Below are 14906 nucleotides of genomic sequence, written 5' to 3' on the forward strand. Positions count from 1 at the left end.
ACATAACCCATTGAATCATATTTTCTTCTTATTTTGGAAACCCCCAGCCATTGCCAACGTAAGTGACAGTGTATAAAAACCAAATAGGTATATAGGCTAAATCATGCAGCACCAGCTAGCATACACTCAGACCCTTTTCTCCACTTATTCTTATTTTTGGGGTGTGCACAAAAGCACCAAATAATAAATATCAGACAATAAGCACTATGTTAGCATGACTTGCAAAGAAATGTCATCGCACTTATATATGAAAATTTGCTGATTGCTCAGAGATTCTATATTATTATCTTTTTTTTTTTTTAAGTTCAAGTGACGTAGAGAGGATAATATCAAACATGATGGGGGAGAAAATGAAATTGTTTGGCATCATATGCATATAATCACAGATATTTTAAAAATATTACATAGCATTTTTAATACAAACATTCTCACAAACTCTGCTCAAAACTTTTCATCTCTCGTCATATTCCAGACACACAATGAGCGAGGTCCATGCACGGCTCCCATGAAAACCATACAGCATGCCTACCAGATTGTGATGAGCCAATCTAGTTTGTAAAGCTTTCCAGGATGGCATCCACCAACAACTGAAAAAAACAAACAACCCACTAAGTCAAGCAGATATTAAAACCAGCCAAGCTCTTGCAACACAAGTCCAGTGAAACATAGGCAATGTCGTCATGTAGAAGCCACTTTCTCAAGCAGCCACAGAGAACTTCCGAAGACAGGAAAACGATCCTTTTGGAGGGGTCACAGTGTGACAGATCCACCTGAACACTTGCCCAGGGCAATGTGGACTCAAGGTTTGGCAAGCAAAATGAATGTAATGGGGCAGGTGTGGGAAAAATATGCCTTTTCAGTGCCCCGGAGTATCAGTTGTTGGATACATCTCCTGGTCCCACTAGTGGGACTGGGCGATGTCGGTGAAGAACTGGAGGACGTCCTCGATGGTGAACTCCAAGGAAATCTTGGAGCCGGGGTAGCACCTGGCAATCATCATCTCGATGTGTTTGTGCTGCCTGATGAACTCCTCCTGTAGCATCCTCCACACAACCTGCCAGGACAAAGAAGACATCAAATGTAAAAGAAACTTCTTAATTCTGATAGTAAAAGACAGCAAATATGCACGGGATTTCAGGGGTCGTTTTGAGTCACAAAATATGAACAATAATGTTTGGTGGAGAATTGAAGTTTTTTAATCCTACATCTTTCGTTCCAACTTTCAAAGTGTTATTCTGTTCAACACATACAAATCTAGTATTTTCTGAAGCATGTTATCTTTTTCACTCCTTAATTAATATTTAACGCACAAATTAAATAATGCAAGGAAATCATATCATATCATTAACTACCATAATTTGCATGTGTGTTTGTGACTGAAGTCAATGTATTGTAAAAGCAATTAGAGTTCTGATATGCCATAACTTTCTAATAACTCCTCAAATTCTAGAGTGATTGCCAATGTTCAATGTGTTTGCCTGTATATTAGAGCTACCTTTAACATGGAGTGCTACTGCACTTTAACTCGTTCCGTGCCAATCTTGAGCGTACCCAAGAATGTATATTAGATTAAAACAGAAAAATATACCTTCCACATGTTTCTGATTAAACTTACCTGAAGCAGGTTTTCTTCTTCACAGAGTGTTTTCTCAACTTTCTTGATCAAGTTTTCGAGGTTCTTTTTGACCTGGAGAGAATCCATGTAAAAAGAACAGAAGACTTGTTAGAAAAAAAAAATGCAATAGAATAAAGCCTCTATTTTTTATGAAATATCATGGAAAATGCACTGGTCCAATGACTATATGCAAATCAAATTTTAAACGTGATCTGATATGGTACGCCAAATGCCCAGAACCTGCAATACCTTACTTCTCTGGAAATCATTAAGTGTCTCTTGGGAAAAGCAACAGCCTGGATTTCTTGAATATTACAGTTTATGCACTAGAAGTGAAATTAATTCAGTGCATGAACCTGCTATAGTCAACCATCCAGGTAAGCCTGTGTTAAAAAGTAAAACAAATTCAATTTGCAAGGTACTTTTTTGCTATAATGGGTATTTCTGTACCATGCCACACTATTGTACTACCTATATTCTTTCAAACTGCTTCTGGTATACACTTTCATGTATCATTCCACTCTACTACATTCATGCATAATACTTTATTACTCCACTGTTCATTTTAATAACAGTGGTGTTATTCATACAAATTTCACAAGTTGACTGATATGCATGAATTACACCACTCACCATAATGTCTAACAGGTCCTAATTCACAAAATTTTATGTCTCATAAATCCTTGTGGACAGTGGTGCACCGGGCACACGTCCCCCCCTTTTTTTTAAACAAAAGAAATAAAAAGAAAAGAAATGGGGGGGGGGCGTGTGCGCATCCCCCCCCCCCCCCCCCCCCCCCTTTTACGGAATTCCTGGATCTGCCCCTGTTGGACAATATGGCATGAAATCAACATGTCACTGTAATGGGAAGGAATGAGGAAGTTGAACCCCACCTCTTTCTGGGGGTACTCCTTGATGACCCGCCGCAGCTCCTGTTTGCTGAACTGGATCTGGTAGCCCACCTCCTCCTCCTTCACCCCCTGGGATACCAGCACCTGCACCCCCTCAAAGAAATGCTACAGAGAAAGGGGCAAGAAAAGAAAGAGAGAAAGATAGATAGATAAATGGATGGTTTTATCTACTCAGAATCTCGACACACAAAACAGCTCAAAACTTTCACACTGCACACTGTAAACATACAAGGTGCCTGAATTGAGTTCCCTGGCTACAAGCCTCTAGGCAAGACACCTTTCCCTAATAATTGCCCAGTTCTTCGGAGGTGGCTAAAGAAGTTAGTCCCACACTTTAAAAGCTTTCAATGATTTCCAAGCAGTCATATAAAACAAATCACATTTCTAACAATACATAAAAATCACCGAAGAAATATTTGATGGAACACAAAATTATGTTAAAGCCATTAAACAAACATGACTAAAAGATGATGAATAATTTGTTATGATCACCTAATGGCAAAAAATTCTGACATACTCTCCAAAGGTATATAACATTTTCAAGTAAATAAATGGTGACTGACACTGAACAATACCTACCTACAGAAAAACATATAGAACAGCCCTGATTCAACACTTCTCTGTCTTACTTTTAGAGATAGCAATGATGATGTCATTCCTTCTCTTCTAGTTCTACATTCAAGATTTTGAATTTTCCCTCTTTTTCTTTGAATCTTTCTCTTTTGCTTGTTAAGGGTGGGAAAAGGGGGCAAGGGGAAGGGTGAAGAGGGACGATATACTGAAGAATCCACCTTGAGTTTCTCCATGGGCCTGCCAAGGCAGTCTAGTGGGGAATGGTTTAACCCTTTCTGTGCTACGGACTTTGACAGTGTATATCAATCTATGAGGTTTTCTGTGACAATTTGGCACTAAAAGGACTGTAGTGGAAAGAGGGAAATATGGATGGAAAGCTCACATCCACTTTCTCTATGGACCTGCCAAGGAAGTCCAGTGGGGAATGGTTTAAAACTTTCAGAGCCAGGGACTTTGGACAATGTGCGCAATGCCATGGGGTTTTCTGTGCCAATGGTATTCAAAGCACAACAAAGGGTTTACATGAAGAGAGGGGAAGAAATGGATGGAAAGCTCTCGATGAGTTTCTCCATGGGCCTGCCAAGGGGGTCCAGTGGGGAAGGGTTTAACTCTTTCACAGCCAGGGACTTTGGACAGTGTGCACAATGCTATGGGGTTTTCAGTACCAACTGGTATTCAAAGCACAACAAAGGTTTTACATAAAGAGAGGGGAAGAAATGGATGGAAAGCTCACATTGAGTTTCTCCATGGGCCTGCCAAGGGGGTCCTGTGGGGAAGGGTTTAAGTCTTTCTCTGTCAGGGACTTTGGACAGTGTATATAAATCTATGAGGTTTTCTGTGGCAATTTGGCACTAAAAGGACTGTAGTGGAAAGAGGGAAATATGGATGGAAGAACTCACATTGAGTTTCTCCATGGGCCTACCAATGAAGTCTAGTGGGGAATGGTTTAGCCTTTTCTGTGCTAGGGACTTGATTCTAGTGGGAAGAGGGAGAAATAGATGGAAGAACTTACATTGAGTTTCTCCATGGGCCTGCCAAGGGAGTCTCTGACGTAGGATTGGAGATGCTCCTGATACTGCTGCTTCGCCTCCTTGCGCTCACTTTCAAGACAAGTGATCTTCAGCCTCGACAGGACATCTACAGCAAAGCATCAATGAATATCAATGATCTTCATTATCATTATCATCATCATCAATGTCATCATCATGATCATCATCATCGTTATCAATATCATCATCATCATCATCATCATCAATATCACCATCATCTTTATCACCATCACCATCACCTTTATCATCATCATCATCATCATCACCATCATCATCATCAGCATCCTCATCACTTTCAGATAACACACTACAGAAAAAAAAATAAGAATGGAAGTTTACGACAGAAAAATTAATATCAATCTTCTGGAATGCATTGCCAATTGGAAGATCAGTTACATATTCAGTGATTTAGAGGTGTTTGATAAGTGTCTAAATTAAAATGAATAATTAACACATAGCTCAAACAAAAGAAAACGCTTACTTTGTGAATCACAAGTAAAGTTTCTTACACATTACGGATGCAGTGGGCAAAAATTCATTTCAAATATAGAATCATTCAAATTAGATTGCTCAGCATCTCTTACCAGAATAAATATATTAGTTAAAAACTTACCATGAAGATGATGGAAATTTTCTGTGGGGGAAAAATAATTGTAGAGACTTATCAATAGGAATGCTGGGATGAATTACGGAATATCAAATTCACAGAAACTCGGCCAATCAATGTTTCATTACTCTAGGATAAAAATACCAACCCCTAAAAATCAAGTGCAAGAAAAAGGACACTGCCTTACTATATTAACACTTGTTGATATATTAGCATTATTTCATTTCATATTCTCCAATATTCAAGACTCCATTCAAGCCTTTGAAAAAAAGTATATTGGGATACTACAGGCATGAGCATTGCAGAAGACCACAGATTTAAAGGAAGACTTATGTTCTATGCTCCAGGTGAAACAGAGACTCCAACCCCAAGCACCTTCGGATCTGGAGATTCTCCCGCCCGAAACCCCTAGCAAACGGGAGACTCCAAGTTGATAAGTGCGAAGCATGAAATTCCAAGGGTTCTAGATGGTCTCTGGTGCTATCTAAGGCTTTTTTTTTCAACATACGATAGCAATAAGTAAGAAATCCTTTCCACCGGGAGACACAGAGCCAGGGCGGGAGAAATCAAACCTCAAACGGGAGATCGAGAGATTTTGCAAAAATGGGCTTTCGGCGGGAGATCTCCCGTCGAAAACGGGAGAGTTGGAGTCTCTGGTGAAATGATGAAAAAGGTAACAGATCCCATACATTGCCTGAGTTCTAATTTTTGCTCATGCCTTGTAACCAATTCTTGAAAATATTTCGAGTAAAACTTGGGAGACATGATATCCTTCATTAATAGTACAGCAAGTGAAAAGGAGTTATTTATTGTGAATCAATTACATGTGAAGGTACAATGTAATTGGTGACTGTGGGCATTGGAATCTTGTATCTTAAAACTATTTCTGTAGCAAGCAAATGACATGTACATTGTAAGGTGAAAATATATGCACAATAAGATCATTTGTCATATTTGTTACATAGGATAAATTTGACCATACAAAGGTACCCTCCCCTCCCCCCAAAAAAGCTATATAACTAGAGGAGCACTCCAGGGGCAGACCTCTACCATGCAGCCATGATTACAATGATAATATTGCTATTTCATAGGCAGTATCTTCAACTCAAACAGAGGTATGGGAACATCGACACAATACATTTGGTGAAAAATCTGATCATCTATTGTTGAGTTATTGGGAGATTAACCTTATCTTATGTACTTTATGACCCCTATGACCTTTAACCTCTGACCTCTTCACCCAAAATTTAATTCTTGTTGACCCTATTCATGGGTTTAGTGAAATCTTTAATAGATATCAAAATTAGTTTTTGGTCTGCAGATCTCTGGCCTACAATCAGAGAAGATAAGAATAGAATGCAAATGCAATCGGACATCAGCGAAGTAGGTTCTCCAAGAGGGGATGCTACAGATTTGATTGGTCCAACGACCTTACCAAAGATGATGACATCATTTGGTGTCTTCTGATGCTCCTTCGCCACCCGGTGGATATTCCTAAACTGGGCGTCGGCCAGCTTGGCATAGGCCTTGTCTAGGTTCCCTCTCAGGTCCGAGCCCTTGAAGACAGACTCTGCCTGACCAGCAAACGTCTGCCACGAGGGGAGATTAAAGGAAACCAAAACCCCAATATAAATGTGGATTGCGTAAAAGCAGCAATATTAGCAGAATACATCAGTGAAAGTTTGAGGATAATTGGACAATCGTTTCAAAAGTTATGAATTTTGAAAGTTTCACTGCCTTCACCGCTGTATAAGAAAACTAGTACTTTGTACCTTGTACCTTCTGTTCATCACTTCCGAAAGGTTTAGCTAGGAACTACAACTGGAAGTATAATTCGGGACACAAGGAGAGTGGATTTTACATGATAAAACAGTTTAAGTTAATTTTGAAATGTAGATTTAGAGGTCATGCTGCATTTGTTGTCCACTGTATGCTAAAGGAGATCATTCCAGAGTTTCATGACTTCGGAGTAAAAGGATTCTGCAAATGGTGTTGATGAGCACTGGAACACAGCTATCTGCTTATCGTGTGTTTGTCTACTTTTTAGACTTTTCCTCTGAAGATAGGTCTAGCTCTGCATTCAGTATCTTAAGGAGTGTAGTGAGCCTTTTATGGTTCATGACATCATTATGGACAACAAAAGTCACAACAAAAATATGGAGAATTAAACAAAATTTCATTTTTCATGAAAAGCACATATCCTATTGACTTGTTACTGAGTTATGTTAGGGGTAAGATCATTCCCTTTGCTTTGTGAGAGAAGAAAGTCAGGTGCTCTTTTCCTATGACAGAAAAGTGAAAATATGCTAAATTTTCTTTTACACATACCTCAAATTCCTTGACGAAGGGAAGGATGCCACATTTGCTCTTCTTGGAGACTCTTGTCTCCTCCACCGACCGAATTAGGCTCTCCTGCACGAATTGGAAAAATTAGGCAAAATACAGGTGTCAGGTGTAGGCCACATGACACTCGGACAGACACTGGTAATCATTATTACAGGTTTGTCGAGTGATATTTAATACATGGACCAATTACACTTTGCGGTACTTCGTGGTACATTGTTCAATATTCTCAATTTTTGTGCTAATGTCAGCACAACAATGTACTACATTAATATCTGGAGAAGCTTGAAAAACTTTACATTTCATAACATTTCATTTTCCCCCAATCTGTGATGCACAATTCCTGTGCAACACAAAAGGATAATACTAGAAGGACAACTGGCATCACTTCATGGTGGGCTTGTAATAACATCACTGTGACATTGGTCACAAAATTCAGCACTGTTATTTCAAGAACTGTGAAGAATGGAGGGCGCCCTCACCATGTACTTGTCAAAGAGCCGCTTGACCTCCACCAGACAGTTGGCCATGATGATGCTGAAGTAGGACGCAGACTTGGTCTGGTTCTCGCTGGACATGACGTGGGGACTGATCCTCACCAGCATGTACACCGAGTTGCTGGACAGTGGGTTAAAAAAATAATCATAGAGAAAGAAACAATCAAGACATGGGTCACATATTAACCTCCCTTTGTCTTGCTATACCTCAAGTTCAATACGAAGATGTATTCACATTCATGTAAGACAAAAGTAAAATCGTTTATTCTGACCAGTAATATACTCCAAGCATCAAACCATCATCATTACCATCATCTTATCATGAAGTTACCATAGTAATCCTTGCAGACATTAGGGAGCTTTAGATTTTCGGGACAGGGACATGCAGAGGAAAAAAAAATGCCAATCAAGTCGATCTATTCATAGCTCGCATCGTCTGAGTTTTTTCACTACGCATTCTGGGCTATTTTTACGTCCACTCAATCTTATGACGCAGAGAGCTACTTGCTGCACCAATCATATGGGGGCGCCATTTTATTTTTTATAGATTGCGTCTCAGCATAATAAAAAACTACTTTTCAACACAATGCAGGGAAAAGGAGAATGTCCAGCGCAAACATCATCTCAAACATCCGTGCATCAAATTCTCAAGCTCCCTGTTGTCATTTCAAGTTGGCTGGCTGAAAACACTGACATCATTATCATTATTCTTGTTTTCTTCTACAGTGCCTTTCAATGTTACCTCACTTGCTCACCTAGGTTACCTCACTTGCTCACCTAGACACTTCATAGACATATCTGATATAACATTCTGGATATGGTGATGTGTTTGCCTTTTGAGATTACTCTTTTCATGTTTGTTCTGTTTGTTGTAATTTTTGCTCTGGATGCATGAAACTAACTCTCCTGAGGTTCTGTGGAAATATACTTACAAGCTATCCATCCTCTCTGAAAAGGTGATGAAGGATTTGATCTCTGGTTCCAGACACTGGAAGAGTTCCCCCATCACTTTCCTGTTGTCAGGGAGCAGTAAGAGGAGGAAGGGGGTGGGGTGGGAGAGGGTGCAATTGAGTGAAGAAAGAGGGGTACATAATATTAACACAATGAAAAGATGCATTCTTATTAAGTGGAGTCATGGGTATCTTCTGTATACTTGTCTTTTAATTACCAGTCAATCTTTTCGACTTTAAACCGTCCCCAATTTGTGATTTCATATGTATGAATGAAAACATCTTTCCATCAACAAATCAGACATGTATCTTCTAGGTCATATTCATAAAAAGTCTATGTACAACATCTCGTTCTAAGAATTTCTTGTATGTGAAGTGTGTGCGCATGTGTCACACACAAACACACTGCTATAGCTTCTGACCATCTGAGCATTGAGAATTTAGGGTTTCTGGGACGAACACTGAACTAGGGCTTTCTATAGCTCAGTCAGTAGAGCACCGGGCTAGCAATCCGGAGGGCTGGGGTTCAAATCCGGATGGAATCCCATTTTCTTTGCTCTTTTTACCACCAATTCCTAAATGATATTACTTTGTCAAGCTGACAAAACAGATCCTAATTACAACTCTTGAATGGGAGTGTTGAAGCCCTGCAATACCAAGCACAGCAATGAAACTATATATCAAACACTCACAAAACAACCCAAAGCAAGCCCCAAACCAAGCGACCATCACCAATATACTGTTTGTACCATGTTCACTTGCTTTAAAGGCTAATGAAAGCTGAGTAGGGTGGGATTGATACTTTATTCATTTTTTCCTATTAGAGTTGTACAATGCCAAGAGTCTATGGTCACTGTATATCTATTTCTGCTCTTCCACCAGCTTAACTTGTAACTTTGCTAACTTTATCACCAATATCATCACACCAAACTCCTTGATAAGATGCTCCAATTTTTGTTCTATGTCAAACCTAATCCGTGGTTGCAAATCAGTCTTCACTGAAATCAAACATATACAGTACCCAGGGGATACAAGATAATCTCAAAAGTAGCACCAGAGGAAAACATAAAACATGATGATATTCCTGGTTGAATAACTTAAATCAGTTAGAGATATCAGGATTTGAGCCTCCGGCATAATTGCATTTGAATGAAAAACTGGAAATTTCAAAATTTGATGTACAAACTACAATGTGTATATGACAAGTTGTGAGGGGTTGATATGCTTACTTGGTCATTTGCATATTCGTATTGACCGTTCAAGAACTGTTACCTCAAAACTTCATGAAACTTCTAAATGTCATTACTTCCTTATTTTTGACACAATTTCAATCAAAATTTCACCGTTGAACTCGTAATATTTCACTCTTTCTTATCAGACTAACTTATATTTGGACTTGATTTCCCCTTTAAACTTAAAGGACAAGTTCACCTTCATAAACATAAGGATTGAGAGAATGTAGCAATATTAGTAGAACACATCATTGAAAGTTTGAGGAAAATCAGACAATCCGTTCAAAAGTTATGAATTTTTGAAGTTTTTGTGCAGTAACCGCTGGATGAGAAGACTACTGCAGTGTATGAATAACTTAGATGTCACATGCGTACAACAATATAAGGAAAATATAAAGAGAATTTCACAAAATGCCATCTTTTGAAAAAAGTACACATTCCCCAGACTCTATACCGACAAATGTTATGGGTAATATTATTCCCCCTGCCTTTAGAAAGAGGCAAGTCAAGAGCTCTTTTATTATGCGAAAAAAAGTGAAAATATGTTGAATTTTCTTTTACATTTTCTTTATACTGTTGTACGCATATGACTCACAAGCTGTAGTAGTCTCCTCATCCAGCGGTTCCAACACAAATATTTTAAAAATTCATAACTTTTGCATCGATTGTCCAATTTTCCTCAAACTTTCACTGATGTGTTTTACTAATATTGTTGCATTCTCTCAATCCTTATGTTTATGAAGGTGAACTTGTCCTTTAATAGTTAAAATCAAATATCTACAGACAATATTTACGACATGATATGAACATAACATGTCTAGAAAACTGAAATTATTTTGGACAGATGCATAAAGAAGTCTGCTAAGCAGTGGTCATCTTGGTCTGGGAAGAATCATCAGCAAGAATGAGACAAAAGCGAGAGGAGATATCAAAATTTTCCCGAGATACAGATAAGTGTGGCATCTGTCATTCTCACTTCAGACACACTGCAAACCAAGATAAGATACACACGAGGAAAGCAAAGGCAAGTGATAGAATACATGAAGAATGATGTCATAGGAAATGTAAACTCACAGCTACTGCACTTGAATTCAAAGAATACAACAATGAATGACAACCACTAGACTGATTCAGTCTGGGCGCAGCCATAAGCTCATTTTGCGGTGTCCCAGCCGACCCCCCTCCTCTCCCCCATCCCATGGGCAACATGTTTATCGCGCACTTGTAACAAAGGTTCGCGCACTGAGCAAGCATTCGCGCACTCAGTACGAGACGCCCATTGGCTAAAACAACCATGCATCAGTTTTTCATTCCGTGCGCGTGAGAGGGGTGGGGAGAGAGGAGGGGGGTCGGCCGAGACACCGCAATAATGGCGCTGCCCATGCCAAAAATACACATAGCGCGTCACAGAATCGGTCTATAGAGGATTTCTTTTTTATTTGACTGTTACTATGATCAAGCACACAATCTTATTCATAGAGAGTACCCGGTATAAGATCATGTACGTGCTTGATCAGCATTATTACAAACATTTGGTGTTTGAACAGGGCTGCACATTAGTCCATTTTTTCTACTGGCCTAACCTGTCCGTCTAATAAGTAGGTAGCCAGTTTTTCCATTTTTTACTGGTCCATTCCTGGAAAAGTAACTGGTCCAACAGTGATTTTTACTGGTGAGGGACCAGTGCCAGTGTGCAGCACTGGTTTATGACAACACAGATCAAACACATGATCTCATGTACGTAGAGTAACAGTAAAACAAAAAGAAAACCTTTTGTTACTCTCTCTCTGAAAGGAAAAACAAAATCTGAATAATAAGTATTTACTGCATACTACACAACTTACAACATAAAAGTCACCTCTTTTTATGTCAACTACATGCCTCATCTCTGGAAATACATTTCCACTTTATCTTCATTCTAAGTCTGCCTTCCAGCTTTTTATCATATTTTCCTCTTTACATTTCTAGAAAGTTGTCAAATCAATAATGGGAAGTTTCTAGATGTACTATTTCTGCCTTGGTTACATCACATGCCTACAGCCACTGTATCAGAGCAAGCAGAACATGTTTTGACTGACATACTGTACTTGACATATTCAATTACTGATATGGAAGGGAAATTCAGTCAACACAGGTTGGAAGAATTGCTGATTTACATCAAAGGATTTCTTTATGACTCTAATACACACCTCAAACAACTTCAGTTACATGGTAGTTGTGTTGGTCTGGAATTCTGACAGTGTCTAGACACATACTGCATCTAAAATGTTTAAAGCCTACTAACACACAGGGACCTGAATACAACAACAGTATTCCACTATGGTGACAGACACAAAACATTAACTTGTACTTATATAATGCTTCGCTGTTCAGAAATTGTGATGAAATGATTGATGTCACTGAGGTTCTTCATTACTGGTATTCAAGGATTTGCTATACACTAGGAGAGGCAACATATTTTCTGCACACTGCTCTCAGAATCAGAACTTTCATAAAAGAATACATTGTACTTCAGGTACAAGCTAGCTTTCACAATGTTAGGTTCCTTACAACCTGATGTAGGATAAAATGCTGTCTATTCTTTGTTGTGTTGGTTTTTTTTTTCTTAACAGAGTCATAATAACACTTTCAAGAAGCACAGCTTCTTATTAAATGAAACAGCCAGATAAAAATTGTGCAATGGCAGACATAATTCTACTTTTGCATGATTGAATTTAGCACAAAACACTTCCTTCTTCAAGCACATAATTTCAATCAGAGAACCATCATGGCTTGAATTGCAAGATCAAATCAAAACGGTGAATGGTGCTATCTACTTTAATATGAACAAAACTTCCAATGAGTCAGAAGTAAAGGGGAAACAGGTTTACATACATGTATCTTGACAGTATGTGAAATAGGGCAATTTCTTACAAAGCTATCACAAGGTACCGTTCTAAACTGCTAGCACATGCAAGCTATGATATCTGGGCTACTTCCTACTGGTGGTATCTACATTGAATCCCTCCCTACACATTAGAAATCATACTGATTACATTTGCTGACCATTGTTTATGAAGCTTGGCCTTTGATGCGCTCCAGCTAAAACCTCACCGCCCAAATGCGGATAATAGAAAGGTGCACAAAAAGAGAAGGAAAGCCCAACCCACACATCAAAGCTTGGAGAGAGAGAGAGAGAGAGAGAGAGAGAGAGAGAGAGAGAGACAAAGGTGCTATCACCATGACAATAAGCACACTCCACTAGAAAACATTACATATAAGCTCTTCACTGATCAACTTCAAACTACAGCAACAACAAATAATGAACTAGGCAACAATAATGAGCAGTGGAAAATATAATGCACATTTATGACAAGCCCTCACTGTCTAACCAGACCATACCAGTTTACTGAACATATTCAAATTTTATGCAAACTTTTATATCAAGGGGTTGTTCATAATAACTAGAAAGCTGTCCATGGTTTGCCCAACATAGCAAACTACTACTTCACGTAAAGTGGATTCCAAGTGTTCAAATGCACTGACTCTTTATAGGTCAGTGGAATAGTTTCTAGTCAGGTCCTAAAACTGAAACTACCCATACATTTCTAAATATTAGTTAACCAGAATGTTGTGTAAATCTCCTCATGAAAAGGCAGACGTTTGTATTTTTAATAGCGGTTTGACATCTTACCATGGTAACTATCTTTACAACATGTCCCATATGGAGTTGAGAAGGAAAGTAAATCTCTCTTAATAATTATTTCATGACATGACTTTACAGTCACTGTCAGTGTCAGCTAAGGATTCAACTTTGACAGTTTGTCCAAGTTCCTTTCTTAATATTCCAGATAAAAATAATGACTTTCATGTCACAAAATGATGTAGTGTCATAATTTGATGCCATTGGCACTTAAGTTCACAAAGTAGTACTGACTTCACAGTGTAGCCAGACTACCCACAATGCTTTGCCAATAAAGGTTATACTTCCTGTAAGGATGTATCTGAAAGCAGATGATAATGTGACTCATTAGTCACTTCCTGCTATTCATTTACACCCAACCTCAATGGACAACAAAGGACTGTTGCATTGTGGGATTGTTACGCAATGTTCCTATCCAGCTCTCTGGCTTCCACTATACTGCATCATTGTCCCATCTAGTCTCAAAAACTAAGTCTCTATGGTTGGGTGCTGAATATTTTTTTTTCTTAATCTTAAATGCTTACCTTGTCAATGTTTCATAAAGTAGAGTTTGAAAATTTGTCATTTGAGCCCACTGCTATTCATTCATTCATATTTGCTTGTTCTAGGTGGTTAAAGTAAAAGCCTCCACAATGCTGAATTTACAACTCATTCTTAAATTGGCAATATTCTGAAAAGATGAGTTTCTTCAATTTTTTCATTTAAGATTACAGTTCCTGTCTTTTCCCACTGGGCAATTTCTCATGCATTGCCTTCAGATTTTGTAAAGATCTAATGAATTTAGCCAATGTCATCAAATCATCCTCCAATATAAGATACACAGTCAACTTTAATGTTGCCAATTTAGTGATGGCAAGGGATTTTCTGCAGCAAATGTCCCTAAAAATGCTATTGAAGGGTTCACTCATGCAGTCTTTGGTTATACCACGAACCTCTTATGAGGATGGACAAAATATGTTTAATACAGGAATGGCTTTTCATAAATTTGCACATGATAGCACATCAAAATATAAAGCATAGCCCTGCTACATAAAACTTTGATTCAAACAAAATGTCCACATTATAATCTTTAGCCATTTTAATTGTCTGATAGCTAAAAAGCAATGAATGGGACATTCATTTGTGAATCAAAGTCTTATGTAAGAGGCTCAGTGGTGGTGTGTTAGTGCAAGCAAGCGAGATATCCAAATGGAGAAGTATACAAGAAAATGGAAAGGAATGGCACAAGAAAAAAATAAACAGAAACCAGCAGCATCTAACACTCAAAATTTTTACCTTCGTCCTCGCGTAGTAACCTTTCCGTCAATCTCACTTTTGAATTTATCACACAGAAATGCAAACACGATAACTCTGATTAATTGCTTGCATTCTGACAACAGCAAAGCAAGCAAGTTCCTTCAGTACATAACACCATGCACTTGCCAGACTGGCATTTCTAGAACTGCTA

The 14906-nt window shown here is 38.5% G+C and overlaps 1 protein-coding gene across 1 annotated transcript in view; it reads right to left on the reverse strand.

Moving 5' to 3' along the window:
* Nucleotides 1–350: 350 nt before the first annotated feature.
* The window catches only part of LOC139721604 (exocyst complex component 1-like), a 30420-nt gene continuing 15864 nt past the window's right edge, over nt 351–14906 (reverse strand). Inside the window, exons 14-23 of the mRNA XM_071632936.1 lie at nt 14735–14770; nt 8528–8608; nt 7581–7716; nt 7084–7167; nt 6191–6344; nt 4762–4782; nt 4112–4236; nt 2509–2631; nt 1616–1687; nt 351–1054 (exon numbers count right to left, since the gene is read on the reverse strand). Coding sequence (XP_071489037.1) covers nt 902–1054; nt 1616–1687; nt 2509–2631; nt 4112–4236; nt 4762–4782; nt 6191–6344; nt 7084–7167; nt 7581–7716; nt 8528–8608; nt 14735–14770 — 985 coding nt within the window. The 3' untranslated portion in view covers nt 351–901. The remainder of the gene's footprint in view (nt 1055–1615; nt 1688–2508; nt 2632–4111; nt 4237–4761; nt 4783–6190; nt 6345–7083; nt 7168–7580; nt 7717–8527; nt 8609–14734; nt 14771–14906) is intronic.

Source organism: Diadema antillarum, unplaced genomic scaffold (assembly GCF_040938485.1).
Source record: "Diadema antillarum isolate AM-2024a unplaced genomic scaffold, OU_Dant_1.0 scf00000146, whole genome shotgun sequence".
Taxonomy (NCBI): Eukaryota; Metazoa; Echinodermata; class Echinoidea; order Diadematoida; family Diadematidae; genus Diadema; species Diadema antillarum.